The 13947-nt window shown below is 45.2% G+C and overlaps 2 protein-coding genes and 1 non-coding gene across 3 annotated transcripts; 2 read left to right on the forward strand and 1 right to left on the reverse strand.

Moving 5' to 3' along the window:
• Nucleotides 1-4596: 4596 nt before the first annotated feature.
• On the forward strand, nt 4597-7332 carry F9C07_2279565 (uncharacterized protein; the record flags this gene model as incomplete). The annotated part of the gene is made up of 3 exons (XM_071510376.1): nt 4597-5415; nt 7082-7178; nt 7252-7332. Exons 1-3 carry the CDS (start codon nt 5378-5380, stop codon nt 7330-7332), a joined length of 216 nt encoding a protein of 71 aa, XP_071365826.1. The 5' UTR covers nt 4597-5377.
• Nucleotides 7333-11613: 4281 nt separating this feature from the next.
• Nucleotides 11614-11685, forward strand: F9C07_t47. Its single transcript has one exon. It is a non-coding gene; the product is annotated as a tRNA-Arg (tRNA).
• Nucleotides 11686-12108: 423 nt separating this feature from the next.
• Nucleotides 12109-13885, reverse strand: F9C07_1301 (putative asparaginyl-tRNA synthetase Slm5; the record flags this gene model as incomplete). Its single annotated transcript, XM_041288272.1, has 3 exons — nt 12109-13347; nt 13418-13538; nt 13617-13885. The coding sequence occupies 3 exons, from the start codon at nt 13883-13885 to the stop codon at nt 12109-12111; spliced, it is 1629 nt and encodes a 542-aa protein (XP_041140683.1).
• Nucleotides 13886-13947: the final 62 nt, after the last annotated feature.

Raw genomic sequence — 13947 nt, forward strand, 5'->3', positions numbered from 1 at the left:
TTAACCTTTATGTTTCCATAGTCGCTCATCCATGGTTCGTGGGGGAGGAGAGGCGGACATGACCTCGTTTGTCGGGAACGACTGAATCATTCATTACTGTTACTCTCATAATTCGACTCATATTATTATTACTTGACAACTGTTACGTTTCTTTTCTTGGTCTTTTCGTCTCAGCTGCTAGGGCCCAAAGGAAACCCTGACCTTAATCCATCCTCCCCCGTTCCTCAGTCCAAGAGGATGATCCCAGTACAATGTGGAAGGGTGATCAAAACCAAAAAAAGAAAGTAAGTTGGGGTGTGGAGTCATTCTAAACTAAGCTTGATAGTAGTAATTGGGACATGGGTATGTATAATCGTTGTAATACTGGATCTAATAATTGGAAGGCTTTATTACGGTTACACTTGAATCCTTTTTTTTTTTTTTTCTGATTTTGATTAATATTATTTTCTCTCGTCGGGGCTGCTGTCGTCATGTATTTATTTATTTATCTTTCCAATTTATTCACTTCCAAGTCAGAAGCGCCCCCAAGATAGATTTTCCGAAATAGTGCTTACCGTTAATTCTACATACCAGATGTTCATTCCAGTTCAGGAATGCTGCACGGGATCAATATTCTCCATTGATCTAGCCTCTGATTAAAGACAAGAAGGACAAGAGCTTGGCAAAGTCTTTGTATTTCTTGGCTCCAAGTTTCGGCTTCTGCTCTTGAAACGCAAGAAAGGGAAAAAATACCTTGACAGGTGCGATCGATGATAACAAAAAGAGAAGAAATAGGAATGATCACCGAATAACACCTAATAAAATAATAGAAAAGGAAAAAAAAAATTCAAGCCCCCTCCGAATGAACCCACCTGAGTCCTGAGAGATAAACCAAAGACCAATAAAGTTGTCCCAAAGCAAGTAATATTCGCATAACAATCAATAACTCATCAAAAGACGGTATTACACTAGAAAGATACCAGTGGCGCTCTGATCGCTTGATCCCATCCGAAAAGTGATTAGTGCGCGACTTTCTGAAGCTTAAGCTTAATCCAACACGAGGAACCTTAAGCTCGCTTAGAAAAAAGACCCCCCTCGGGGTTCCACTTGTTCCAAATGGAGGTGGCCTTTGGGTTTCAATTTTTAATCTACTATCCTTGGGTTTGATTATGCTACTCTTATGTATCACCCCACCTAGCCAATCGCCGACCCCCAATCAGTCAAATTATGCAGTTATGCAAAATATGGTTAAACTCTCCCCGGGGTTGTGCAGCGGTTCAGCCCGAAAGTGACCCTTTAATGGCCAAGGCTGACGACATTGGCTTTGCCGTTTTGCCGTCCACGGCGGGCTCTAATTTGGAACGGAGGAAAAAAAATAAAATAATATGACCAAATTAAAAAAACGAACAAATACCCAAATGGTCGCCGCCTTCGATGCGACACACTTTAATCTAATATATGGTTAAGTTGCTGTTCTTTTTCTCTTTTCGGGACCGGAACCCGGCAGATGACAACAGCCACCGTGGCGATTAGATTCGTATTCGTAATTGCCCAAGCCACAGGATTAGGAGAGTTTTATCAAGTTGATACTCTTTGTGCTATATAGAATTGTGAAGTGTTGCCTGTACCTTCCTTAACAAATAATAAACAAGAAAGAAAAAGAAGAAAGGAAAACCCGAGAAACTCCACTTCAACAAATCCGATAGGATAGGGTTAATAAATCAGTCGACTATACAGGATAGGTAATCTATAACTCAAAAAAGCACACACTAACTCAACCAAACTATGATGGCACTGGAAGGTGTTCGGACTTCAACTCCAAATCCTATAATTTGTCCACCTGAAACTAGCCATGAAACCAGGATCTTAGCTGTGTGCACAGAGCGAACATCAACCTAAAATAAATTATCCGCCCGTAATGGTGGCCTCTTTGGGTAACTCCTCGATGGGACCTCAATATATTATCGAATTTAGACACCTGCCTAGCTGAGATTTCAACCCACCTGCATGTTCATCGTCTACGGCTAGTGGCTGGCTCATTTTAATGCATTCCCCTCCCCTCTCCTCCGACAGGTCCTTTTGTATCTGTACGATGATGTATGTACATACATAGTCTACCACCTAATCGTAATCAAACTATCAGAAGCTTGACGAATCTTATCCAAACCCCGAGGGGCTGCTTTATCAGAAACAGAAAAAGAGAAAAAATAAAATAAAATAATAAAAAATAACCGAGACAAAAACAGAAACAAAAACATCTTAATTCTTACAAGCAAAGATTTTCTTTTCTTGTTTTCTTTGTTTTCTTTGTTTCCAAGACCATGATTCGGGCGAGGTAAGGTGAGCAGTCATATGCAACCCAATGCCACGTAAGGCACAGACCGGAAGACCCGGCCGTTTTACTCATCATTTAACCATATCTACAATTTTCTCAGAAGACTTTCCTTCTTGGATTATTATTATTGTGGCGTGGACTGCGAACGCTATAGTCCCGGAAGTTATCGCCCAGTCACGTTGATCGGAGTCGCAGATAAAGTTGGCGGGCGCAGTTGAAGGATCAAGCTTTGGCCTTGCTTATTTACTATACATAGTATGGATTGGAGGGGCCTTGTACTGTACATCAGCTCTTGTACATATACAATGGGATGTGAGGTATATGACTGGACTTTACTTTTTTCCTTTTTATTTTCTTTCTTTTTTTTTATTTCAGTTTTTCAAAGGATTTTAGAATGAGAATCAATGCATGAATGACCCGAGGTTACTTGTATCTACACAGCCTACCCTAACCTATTTCTGTTCTGTGACGAATATGATTGATTGATCTGATATTGGTTGGTTGCCCCATTCAATATTGAACATCCGGCACTGCCGCTCAGGCTACCATCAAAACCGAGGCCCCCAAGAACTAAAAAAGTAAATCAATAAAAAATAATAAAATTGCCTAATCGCTTGTATGCAAGTTACAGTGACGCTAGTGCTCACGATAAGCGTATCGCCAGCAACGTCAGTTGAATGGTAACCAATTTCTCTTGGCTCCTTGGCCGGTCCACTTAGAGACGATGAGATTACTTGAAGCCAAGCAGCATCGGGGAGGGTTGGAGTCAGGAGAACAGGTGTCGTTTTGCAGCTGATGTCTCACATGGCTGGGCGGTGAAAACAAGTAGTTAATTCAAGCATAAAATTTCTAAGATGGCTAGGTGAGAATGAGGGGTCACCTAAATCACATCTGCACGGAGAGTGATGATGCTGATCATTGCAGGACAGACAGGCATTGGATTTTGCAGCAGATTGTGTAGCCCTAAGCAGTAATGGTGGACGTGCCACAGCAGCGTTGCACGGTAGCTTCTGTAAGAGCCACCAACAAACTCTTATTTATCAGTTCCTCTGGCGGGTATGGCGGCGGAGAGTACATATCACCTGCAGAATGCCTGTCGATACCGATCCGCAGAGAGAAAGTTGCTGGCAACACATACCACTTAGTGACGGTCCAAGCAAGGTACATCCGGTACCGATACGGACTGCTATCACACTTCCTCGTCGCGGGCGGTGGTACAAAGCACAAAGGCTTCGATACCTCGGTGCTACTTACACCCTGCCAGCAAGATAAACCTAGTACATAGTCGTGGTAGGGAGTTGACGGTCGTCCGGGATTCCACCTGGTTCATTCCGTTGATTTAGCCTGAGTCGAGAGAGCATCCCTGCAAGTTTGTCCCACATTATCAGCCAACAAAGACAACCAAGCTTTGTCCCCCTCGAATGTAACTTAGCTCTACACTAAGCTACAGTGTCGTGATTAATATTAATATAGGAGTTATTACTACCTCCTGTCCAGATTTGAGTGCCTGGAAGGATAGGGTTGGAGGCATGTATGGGTGGTATTGTACATTGTTACGGGACCAATCGGACTTAACACATGACTCAAGTGCCGATGAAGCCGAGACTATTCATGACACTGACCACGACTACTAAACGACTAAACTTCTAGTACTTGACTAACTACTCCGTATATCCACGATTTTAGCATCATCCACCAAGTCGTACATGGTATACTTAGGTACAGGACATACCTTCGTCCACCCCTGACTCTCTCGCTTCCTCTCGCAACTTTTCCCCCTTGAGGATCCCCTTGCTTCCTATTAAGTCGCACGAGGATTTAGTCACACCCATCTGAGACCTGTAGATAGCATTTAATGCATGCCACTGCAATGCAACCCTTGATTGGAATCAAGGTTGCCAAGCAGGCCTGTGTGTGAAACGTTGCACGGGTTTATCTCCACTAGCATAATCAGTTTAAGGTAAGGCCAAATAGTCCTCTACCTGAGAAGCTCTGCTTTCTTTCATTCACAAATCAATTCCTTATTCGCTTAAAACATGGAGGGGGGATTTCCACAATTGCCCGGGGGTGCGTGTGGTGTGTAATCTAAACAGAGTACGGAGTAACACCCTCCCCCAATAAACCTGAAATCAGGAATGCATGGGATCCCTCTTCCTGACACGGTGACTGGTTACTTCGGGGAGAGTTGTAGATCAACTACCCGACATAGATAACTTTGAGAGGATCATCCCCCCATTCCCATTTGCATGGTGATCGATCACAGATAGTCTGTTGAATTAGGTTAAGGTACGGAAAAAGATAGTTTCGTTTATGCCATTGAGTGAGATTTTTTATTCTATTTAATTTAATCGATGTACCCTTTAAGAGCATTATTTTCTTTTTTCTTTCCAGGGAGGAAGTACACAGTCCTCTGTACTCCATCAGTAAAAGACTACTAATAGACCATTGTAGGTCCCAGCTCTCGGCACCCACCGTTGCCACACTCTTAGTCCATATAGTCTCAGTAACTAGATAACTAGTCTCCCCGAACAAAGAACAACCTACTAAAAAAGTCCTCCAGTGAGGTACAGTACAACCCCCCATCCATAATCAAAAGTGAAAAAACAAGGTCCGAGGATCCCTATCCTGGCCCTAATACCAAGTGTCAAAGCGCTGCAGAGCCAAGCCTATCCCCGCCGTCTAAACGAGAAAGAGGAATGAGAGAAAAGAAAAAATGGAAAAAAGAAAAAAAACACGAGAATTTCTGACTGGATCCCCAACATTCAGATAGCCAAGGCTTAGCCTAGTGTGGCTGAAGGACTAATCCAACTAGTTTACTTCCGTTGTCTTGCCTCCTGTATTTCCGAGGGGTTCCGCTGTCGTATCCATGCTTGCATGCATGTATGTATATGTACTGTATGTATGTAAGTATGTACATAGGTAAGTATGTACAGTGTACCCGGGGGAGAAATGAATTTGAATGTTGAAGATATACCCGAGTGTATATGTGCATGGTCATAATGTGCATACCTACATGGGAATGACAGTTATCATGTGGCTTGTTTTGCTTTTTTATTAATAAAAATGAAGATGGGGAAGCTCGCTTCGTATTTCATGCCTAAGTTGGTACTATCTTTGATTGTGACTGCCTCCATTATTATTAAAGACCGGGAATACGGGAGTCTAATAGGCTTTTCCACGGATCGGACGGACCGATTAGGTAATTCACAGCGATCGGGAACATTGATTGATTGATTAATAACGAGGAAATAAAATGAACCAGAAGTAAGTTTTCATAAAAATATTTTTACTCAAGACTTTTTGTTCACCAGAAGTGTACAAGTGGCCTCAAGGGAAAGTACAAGTTACAGTAAAGTAAAAGAATAGAATATGACTCAGCATGCCGAGGATTAGCCATGATACGTACGATACGAGGTGGATACGAGTCTACCGGCACTTCTAGGCAGTGTCATCGCCAGCGGACGCCGGAAAAAGGCCGACATGATATGCTTAACACCAGTAAGGTTGGCAACTTGGCAGTTTTCCCCGCGTGCGATCCTCCGCAGCATTCCCTCTGAACTTGGACGGAATTTCCGGGCAATCAGAATGTTTTGTTTCGTAATCTAGGGGGAGGGAAGATATGGTCCTTGTCGGAGTGCGGATATAGAAGTTTTCCAGAGGTAACATGCTTCTAAGAATGTAACAAATAATTATGGTGAAAACACGTTGAGTAAAGTAACTAAAGAGAACAAGATATTCCCTTCTTCGCCTCCTCCCAATTTCAGCAAATGGAGTCTCAGACCAGTTGAACCAAGTCGGACGTGATTCCTCGTCCGACCGTCGCCAAAACGAGGTGGATCGCCGGCAGCCCAATGGGATCGGGGCTTGTAGGCGAGGCTCCGCCCAGACCGCAGCTTGGAGGCATTAAAGTATCCGATGGAACCAGTCAGCATACGCCGGGTCTGGTGTTCCTGCTTCTTTTAGATAACTCTGTAATCCAGCGGTTAGGTAATATCACTGTCTTATTGGGTCCTCTCGGCCCTCGCCTTCCTTTCCGCCATAGCCGAGACCTGGCCCCAAGACTAGAGAGACATGGATACCTCACTACTCTGGAGTACAGTACAGTGAGAGTGAGAGTGAGTCTGTGAGATACAAACCTCACGCAGGAAGAACTTCCAGAATCCGCAATCGAATGATATAAAGAACTCCGGGTCCTCCGGATGATCCACTCAGGGGAAATTGTGGTTCACGATTCCTATTTTCTCTTCAATACAACCCTTTCCAGAATCGTATCGGACTCGATTCCGTAACCGCCGACAGGGTGGACTCCCTTCATGTGTGTTGCCTTGTTCTGCCGAGCAGAGTTACATTCTCGTCCAGGGATGAATGGGGCCAGAGGACCTTTTTTCAATATTTTTTTGATTTTTTCACCACCACCCCCTTGAGCGCTGTTTTCGGACCTAGGAGATCCGTTGGATACGTCGCTTCCTGCCGCAAGGGGCAACCTGAGCGATCGACTGACTCTAAAAAAAAGAAAGTATTAGGGTTTTTGGACCGGTCCTAGTATTTCCTTCCCGCTGAAGCTTGACATCACTGTACATACCACATCGAGACTCAATTCAGGGTTCAGACGGAGGAACCTCCGTTCATGTATCCCCTTCGACATACAGTAAAACCTGGATATAAGCAAGGTTTGAGCTGACTGCCTAATTGCTTATATACAGGTTTTACTGTATACAATTTTTTTTTTTTTTGTTTTATTTGGCTTTTTTCGTAAACATTCCTCAGGGGAGAGAGTATGATCCTATTACGTTTCTTTCTGTCTCTTCTTTGTGCTCTCTTCCCGAATCCACATGCGTGTCTCGGCGCTAAACAAGATTACAAAGTAATAATAGTATAACTTGTTTATATTATGAACTATAACATCCTTTCACTATACCCGGCTCTAATTAAAGTAGCCAATCCTTGCTCGTCAACCCATGCCCTATACGAGTGGACTCCTCCCCGGCGGCCCTCCTGTATATCTGGTTAATTTATAGGGCTGTTAGCACTATACATTATCGAAAGGGGTTCGTCAAAAGGATACAAAGTGGAGCTGTGTCAAATCTCGCTACGGCCCCGGTCTCGTTTCGGATTTATAGGGGAATCCATAGTGCCTGGGGCCAGTGATGGGGTATATCCAATGTCTCATATGTAATATCAATGTAGAGGTAGCACTGTTTCCATGGTGCCCTGCTCATGAGATTGCTGTTGGATCGTACATCTAAGCTAGATATAGTATGTCTCTTACTTGGCTACTACATTGGGAAGCGGGTATTTGGTTTTCGAGTTTTTGTTGCACCATAATGGAGATGAGGGTATGTTAGAGTTTATATTAAGTGACATTGAGAGAGAGATATATATACGAACATCTAGATCCCCCATTGCTACACGTCTACATAATGCCCCTGAGTTTGAGACCTCTTCGCGCCCCATTATCCATAGTCTAAGATAAAAAGACGAATCTTGAAATTCACACGAGCCTATTTCTGATATATTGAGCACGTATTGTTCAACACGGTGCTACTTCTTGAAGGCGGAATATAAAGTAAAGTTACAGTATGGACAAGTATGGAACGAAACTAGTTATCGAAGATACATAATTTGCATTGAACTACGATTCCCTCTTATTTCTTGCATATGCCTTACTCCTCAGCACAAACAGTCTGTGTCATGTCTTCATCTGCGAGCCCCAAACAGGTTACCAAGTGCATGTGCATGAAATATCACTCGCCCATAGGTATCGAGGATTACTATACTTCCATTCCATATATCTAGCAGAACGTGATGAGTATGTGCAGCGGTGTCGGGCAATATCAATTCACTGAGTAGTCAGGTGATAGGATGCCCAGGGCATCTCTCTCTTCTCGCTGGCATTAGCCATTTACATACGTGTATGAGATACTTTGTTTCAGTCATCTGACCGTGTCCCTCCCTACACAACGTTCTTGTTCTGGTAACCTGTTAGTGTTCTTCCATATGGTTTACGTCGATGATTTGAGAATATGTGATATCAACGCAACACACGATAATCTCATTTGATTTATCGAAATACACTTCATTAAAATCGGCTACATTGATATATGATCTTCCCTGCATCAAACCTGAAACCAATTGAAGAGGGTTTATTATAAATGTGAGTCAGTCACTTCTGCGTTACAATCCCCCGATAGCTACGTGCGGCGAGAATATCTTGAGTATCCTATTTGACCTGTTCCAGCCGCTGACAAACTCTTATTCTTGCCAAGGACACAGACATAAAACGAAGGACCGATATCAGCTCCCCATTCGTGTGGAGAGGCAACATGTCCCATCAGCAAGACCGCTGCATACAGCACAATGCACAGGATATATGAACCTCGAACCTTTCTCTATGACAAGCAAACTAGCAACCTTGAATATATGGATTAATTAGGCACTGTTGACTTGGAAGCTCGAGGTTTCCGCTTCCCTCCCAAGTGACTCTTGTCGTGCTGGAAAGGTCAGTCTAATGGTCATTTATGTTCTTGTTCTATCTGGCGCACAATGCCCGGGGACACCAGATACTGTGATAATCAAGCTGAATTCCGTTTATCCCACATGCAGAAGGGGTAAACAAGGCTGACGCGTGCCGGGCCGCCTCCAGAAGATACAGATGCTCTAGGAAAGGCAGGACAGCAACGCTTATTACTTCATAATTATATGTCAATTAACTCTCTACCTAGCCCAAACTCGGTCTTACACAGATTCCTCAGCATACGCAGTATGGCTACAGACAGATACTTAAACAAGTCACAGAAAAGCCAAGGAAGCGCCTGAATATTGATTATTCCGGATCTTCTACCTTGTTATCTATTACGGAGGCTTTTGTGGTACCCAACAGCTAGTTTGACTCGTTCTTGAATTCATTCGATTTCATTACAACAGTGCGGCCAGCTGCCAGCGTGGAATCTTGAATACATCACCCTTGTTGCTCACAGATGCAGAAGAGCGTGATTCTCAGGCACGACCTCTTTAGCGGAACAATAGCCACGCAGCGTTGGCCCGATTTCCCATCAACCCAGCAAGACATGAGCACTTACGAAGCAGTTCTATATAACCATATATACATATATCAAACTGATCATCACTCTAAACACCAGACTGGTATTAGTGAGAGGACCCACGACACCATGCCGGTGCTAAACTCGATCCCAGCCTCGGAATTCCCCGCTGCTGTCCATAGGATATACACCTCTAGTTACTAATGTCGGAGCACAAATAACCACTCTCTAGAGATCATAGTTGCGGAGGGAATGGGGTGGTGGTTGTCATGCTTCTGATTTGAGTGGGCATGGAGTTAGAATGTGACTCCTGTGCCGACAAGGGCATGCTCCTCACCACTGTTATGCAACAGCTCTGACTGTTACCGACACTGCTGCAAACAAACTCTTTGCCAGATGTATCAACAACAATCACTAGGACAGTCCGGAGATGCATATTGCCATCATGCTCGGTAGATACAATGCTGAACTGCCCAGATTCTTCAAACTCAGCCTCACTTAGAGCATTATACCATTGCATCTAACCAATCTGTGAGCTCTTATAACACATATCAAAAGGGCGTATAGTCGAATATTATGGTATGGAAGGTGGTCATCGATAGCGATGGAAAGCCCACCGGTCTCCTTCACGGTATAAAGTAGCAGCGGCCTCGTGGAAGAGCTTGGGTCTTATGCCATAGCTACGGTGCAAGATATGCGGCCTTATTATCAGAACTGTACGCTTCCTTTTTGCTCGGTGATGGTTTCAGTAGCATGAATCTACTGTTATCAACAACCAATTCGAAGGACTTATAAGGACAGCGACTATCCTTATTAGACAGGCGTATATTGGTTAACCGTGTGGTCTATATAATGGGAGGCGACATGCTCCTTTTCAAGGTCATGTGTGAGTCCCTGGTCAATATTAATTGTAGGGATATGTCCTGGGGAAGTCCCACCACATCTTCCAAAGGGAACCATCGTAGTTAAGAAACTGCAGTGTTCTAAATATGCGGTGGTTTATAGGAATAGAATGACGATGACGATAATCAGAATAAACAGAGAGGAGGCAAACACAAACATGTATATATATGCATGTATAGGTTCAACTCTAATGATAGTAACTATAGGTCGGCTGCTACCCAAAGAAACAACGAGATAGTCTATCGATCAATTAAAACTTTTATTCCCTCTATTTGCTATTGAAACCGTTAGTCTTATTTCTCATGGCGAGGCTAGTTTACGTTTCATACCATGAATCCTATGTATACACACCTGAATCTCTCTTATGATGTAAGGCTCTCGTAGTTTCTCATCGCATTGCCTTCATTGTATCTGCCAACTGAAATTGTCCAAAGGTGGCCCTCTCATCAAGCTTCCCCTCTTTACAACTACCCGTCTAAAGCTAGCGAACAGGACATCGAGATACATTCTCACCTAAACGCCGATCCCACATGAGGCTCTGACAGTCAAGTACCTGACACATGAAGACCAAAAGAAGCATACCAGACCAAGCAGGTTATTCCATCGCCCAGCTTCCATTTTGATGGACTACATCGCATGGTCAGCACAGATGTCCTTGGGTATGCGCGGCAGCGACCATCATTGTTTTACTCGTTTAGAAAAGACATCAGCTTCACCTGGAAACATTTCGAGTAACTTGCCATACCACTGGGGGCCGTAATGGGGCGTTCATCACCAGGATACTGTGACAGAGGGGGTAAAACTGTCATTCACATTCGGATTGCTCTTGCTTCTACATCCAAATGTTCATACATGCAATGCCTTGGTTGCAAATAAAATAGTCAGTCGCATATAGGCAGTATCGGCAGATATCACAGTTATAGAGAACCAATCTGATCTCGTGGTAATACACTACGAGCCAGGAACAGCTACAGATTCCCTCATCCTCGAGTACTAGCATGCTATAGACAATGTAGAGCCCGCATCTCAGCCGCGAATATCCGAATTACATTTGTTGGGACGACATGCCCTTCTCGGCATCTTACTTTAGTGCACCAAGTCGAGCACTAATATATATCCAAGAACAACCACCATCCAAACACCCAGCATAGCCCACGACCAAATACACCATATACTACCCGACAACACCAAGATCCACTTTACCAATAAAAAGACCCAACCACATAACAACAACCCAAGACGTCCCACAACTCCACCATACCCACTTACAAGATACAAAACTCTGGTTCGAAGTCCCTAATTTTTCTTTCGCTGTTAAGTATATGTATACTAAAATTGGTCTATGACGACATCACAGGGCGGCTGGCCTAATGGTAAGGCGCTAGATTTCGGCTCTAGAGATTGCAGGTTCGATCCCTGCGTCGCTCGATCTTTTTGTCTTTTTTGGTTCAGGTCACTTCGGGTCGGGTGTATGTAAGCAAGTACCCCGATGGCTAATCAATTGCATTGTATTCATTCGTCCTGGGAATGGTGCTTTGTTGTTTTTTGGTCTGTAATTGGGTGTTTTGCTTAGGGTGAGTGAGGGATACGCTCTTGGTATTTGTTAAGTGAATGAAGGTGTCTCTTTGATAGCTGCTACTGGAGGATATGGCTGATTGGTAGGGAGTAGGTAGTACTTTGCGAAATAAGGTCTCGCCTCGGTCTCCTAGTAGGACTGCGTTGCAGACTTGCCTTTATTGAAGTTGCTTAGATGAAATTACTACTAGAAACGAGTGGTTGATATTGGCCATCGTGCATGTCTATCTAATATACATTTCAGGGTAGAGTAGAGTAAAATACATTATTTACAAATCAGCAGTCCGCCCTGCCAAAATACCGAGGGAAAGATACTACGTCTCGGATACTGGAGACGCCAGCCAGGTATCCCAAGAATCGGTCAAATCCAAGACCAAATCCTCCATGGGGCGCTGTTCCCCACCGCCGAAGATCAGCATACCACTGGAGATGGCCCAGGTCTTCACCGGGCAGGAGGTGAGGGTACATCGGCGTCTCGGAATCGGCTTGTGCTCCTGCTTCCGCTTCCGCTTCCAGAGCGGGTGGTGCGCGGGTCTTGATCAGCCCGTGCTCGCGCATATTCTGGATGATGTTGGGGAGGCGATGCTCGCGGAGGGAGCCTCCTGCGACTTCGCTAACTTCTGGGAGGAGGAGATCAAAGCAGGCGACTGTTTCGCCTGGTGCAGCGGAGCTGTCCCCATTGGATGGTAGCATGTAGAACGGTTTGACGACCTTAGGATAGTCGGTCACGAACACGGGACGGCCGTTGTGAATCACGTCGACGATGTACTTCTCGTGTTCGAGTTGAAGGCCGCCGGTCCATTCGGGTGCATGTTCGAATGTGGCTTGTCCCTTGGCGACCGCGTCCTGGAGCTTCTCAATCGCTTGCGTGTAGGTCATGCGACCCCATTTGGGTCCCTCCATCATGTCGTTCCATCGTTGTTTTAGATTAGCACCAGATCCTTCAGTTTGATCCTGACCGGACTCGCCCGATCGCTTTGCGGACAGGATCTCCTGGCCAACAGGCGTGTCGTGTAACCGACGAACTAGGTCACGGAGAATATACTCTACGGAGTCGGTCAGCGAGTCTAGGTCATGCATGTAGTTCATCTCTGCCTCCAGCATGTAGAACTCGCTAAGATGGCGCGGCGTATCGCTCTTCTCGGCCCGGAACATGGGCGATATTGTCCACACGTTTCCTAGCTCTGCTGCATATGCCTCCAGATGGAGCTGTGACGATACCGTCAGGTATTTGGGTGCCCGGAAGAAATGCTCGCCCTCAGACTGTGCCCCCATAGCTTCCCGCGGCAGAACTGTGAATGTCTCCCCAGCGCCTTCACAATCCGACGATGTGATTAACGGTGGGTGGACCTGAACGTAGCCCCCGTTCGGGGCGAAGCGAAACACATTTCCTAGCTGGTACAAGCATTCTGATCGGAACCGCGAGAGGAGGGAGCTGAAAGGTGTGCGCATGCGGAGGTGGGGAATCTGACGAAGGAAGTCGGGGCTGTGATACTTTTTCTGGATGGGGTACGTCTGTTCATATTATGATAGTTAGCTGCACCGCTCTTGATCTTTTGTATGATTCCAGGAAGGCCTTATGTACCTCAGGGTCTGCCTTCCCAAGAACATTCACGTCTGTCGTTTGAAGCTCATGGGTTTGCTCCTTGCCCGGTGGGCAAGCCTTCCAGACCCCAGAAATCTCCACAGCAGTTCCAGTAGACAGTCTAGAGATACATTAATTAGATACCAGTTCTTCGAAACCAATCAAGGGTGGTCAAGCTCAGTAGCGAGGCGTGACGTACTCGGCAGCCTGTGCTGGTCTCAAAAAAGCCTGTATAGGCTCAATCGTCGACCCATCTGAGATCTCGGCGAACGCAAAGCGTTTCTGCTTTCGGACGGAGCGAATAAACCCATTCAACTTGATCTCTTGATCTTCTAAACTGCAGGTTCCACTCTTGCTTTGCTCCAGGACTTGTGCGCATCGTAAGAGCGTGGGGCTGACGCCCTGACCGGCAGGTTTATGGCTTAGTCTGGCAACAGACGTAGCGAAGCTTCGCCGCCATGTTCGCATTTCTTGTAGGAAAGGGCACCGAGTTGGTTGTGGTGATGGGCGTTGAGGGCTCTGTTTTTGGG

The sequence above is a fragment of the Aspergillus flavus genome, chromosome 1, assembly GCF_009017415.1.
Source record: "Aspergillus flavus chromosome 1, complete sequence".
Lineage (NCBI taxonomy): Eukaryota > Fungi > Ascomycota > Eurotiomycetes > Eurotiales > Aspergillaceae > Aspergillus > Aspergillus flavus.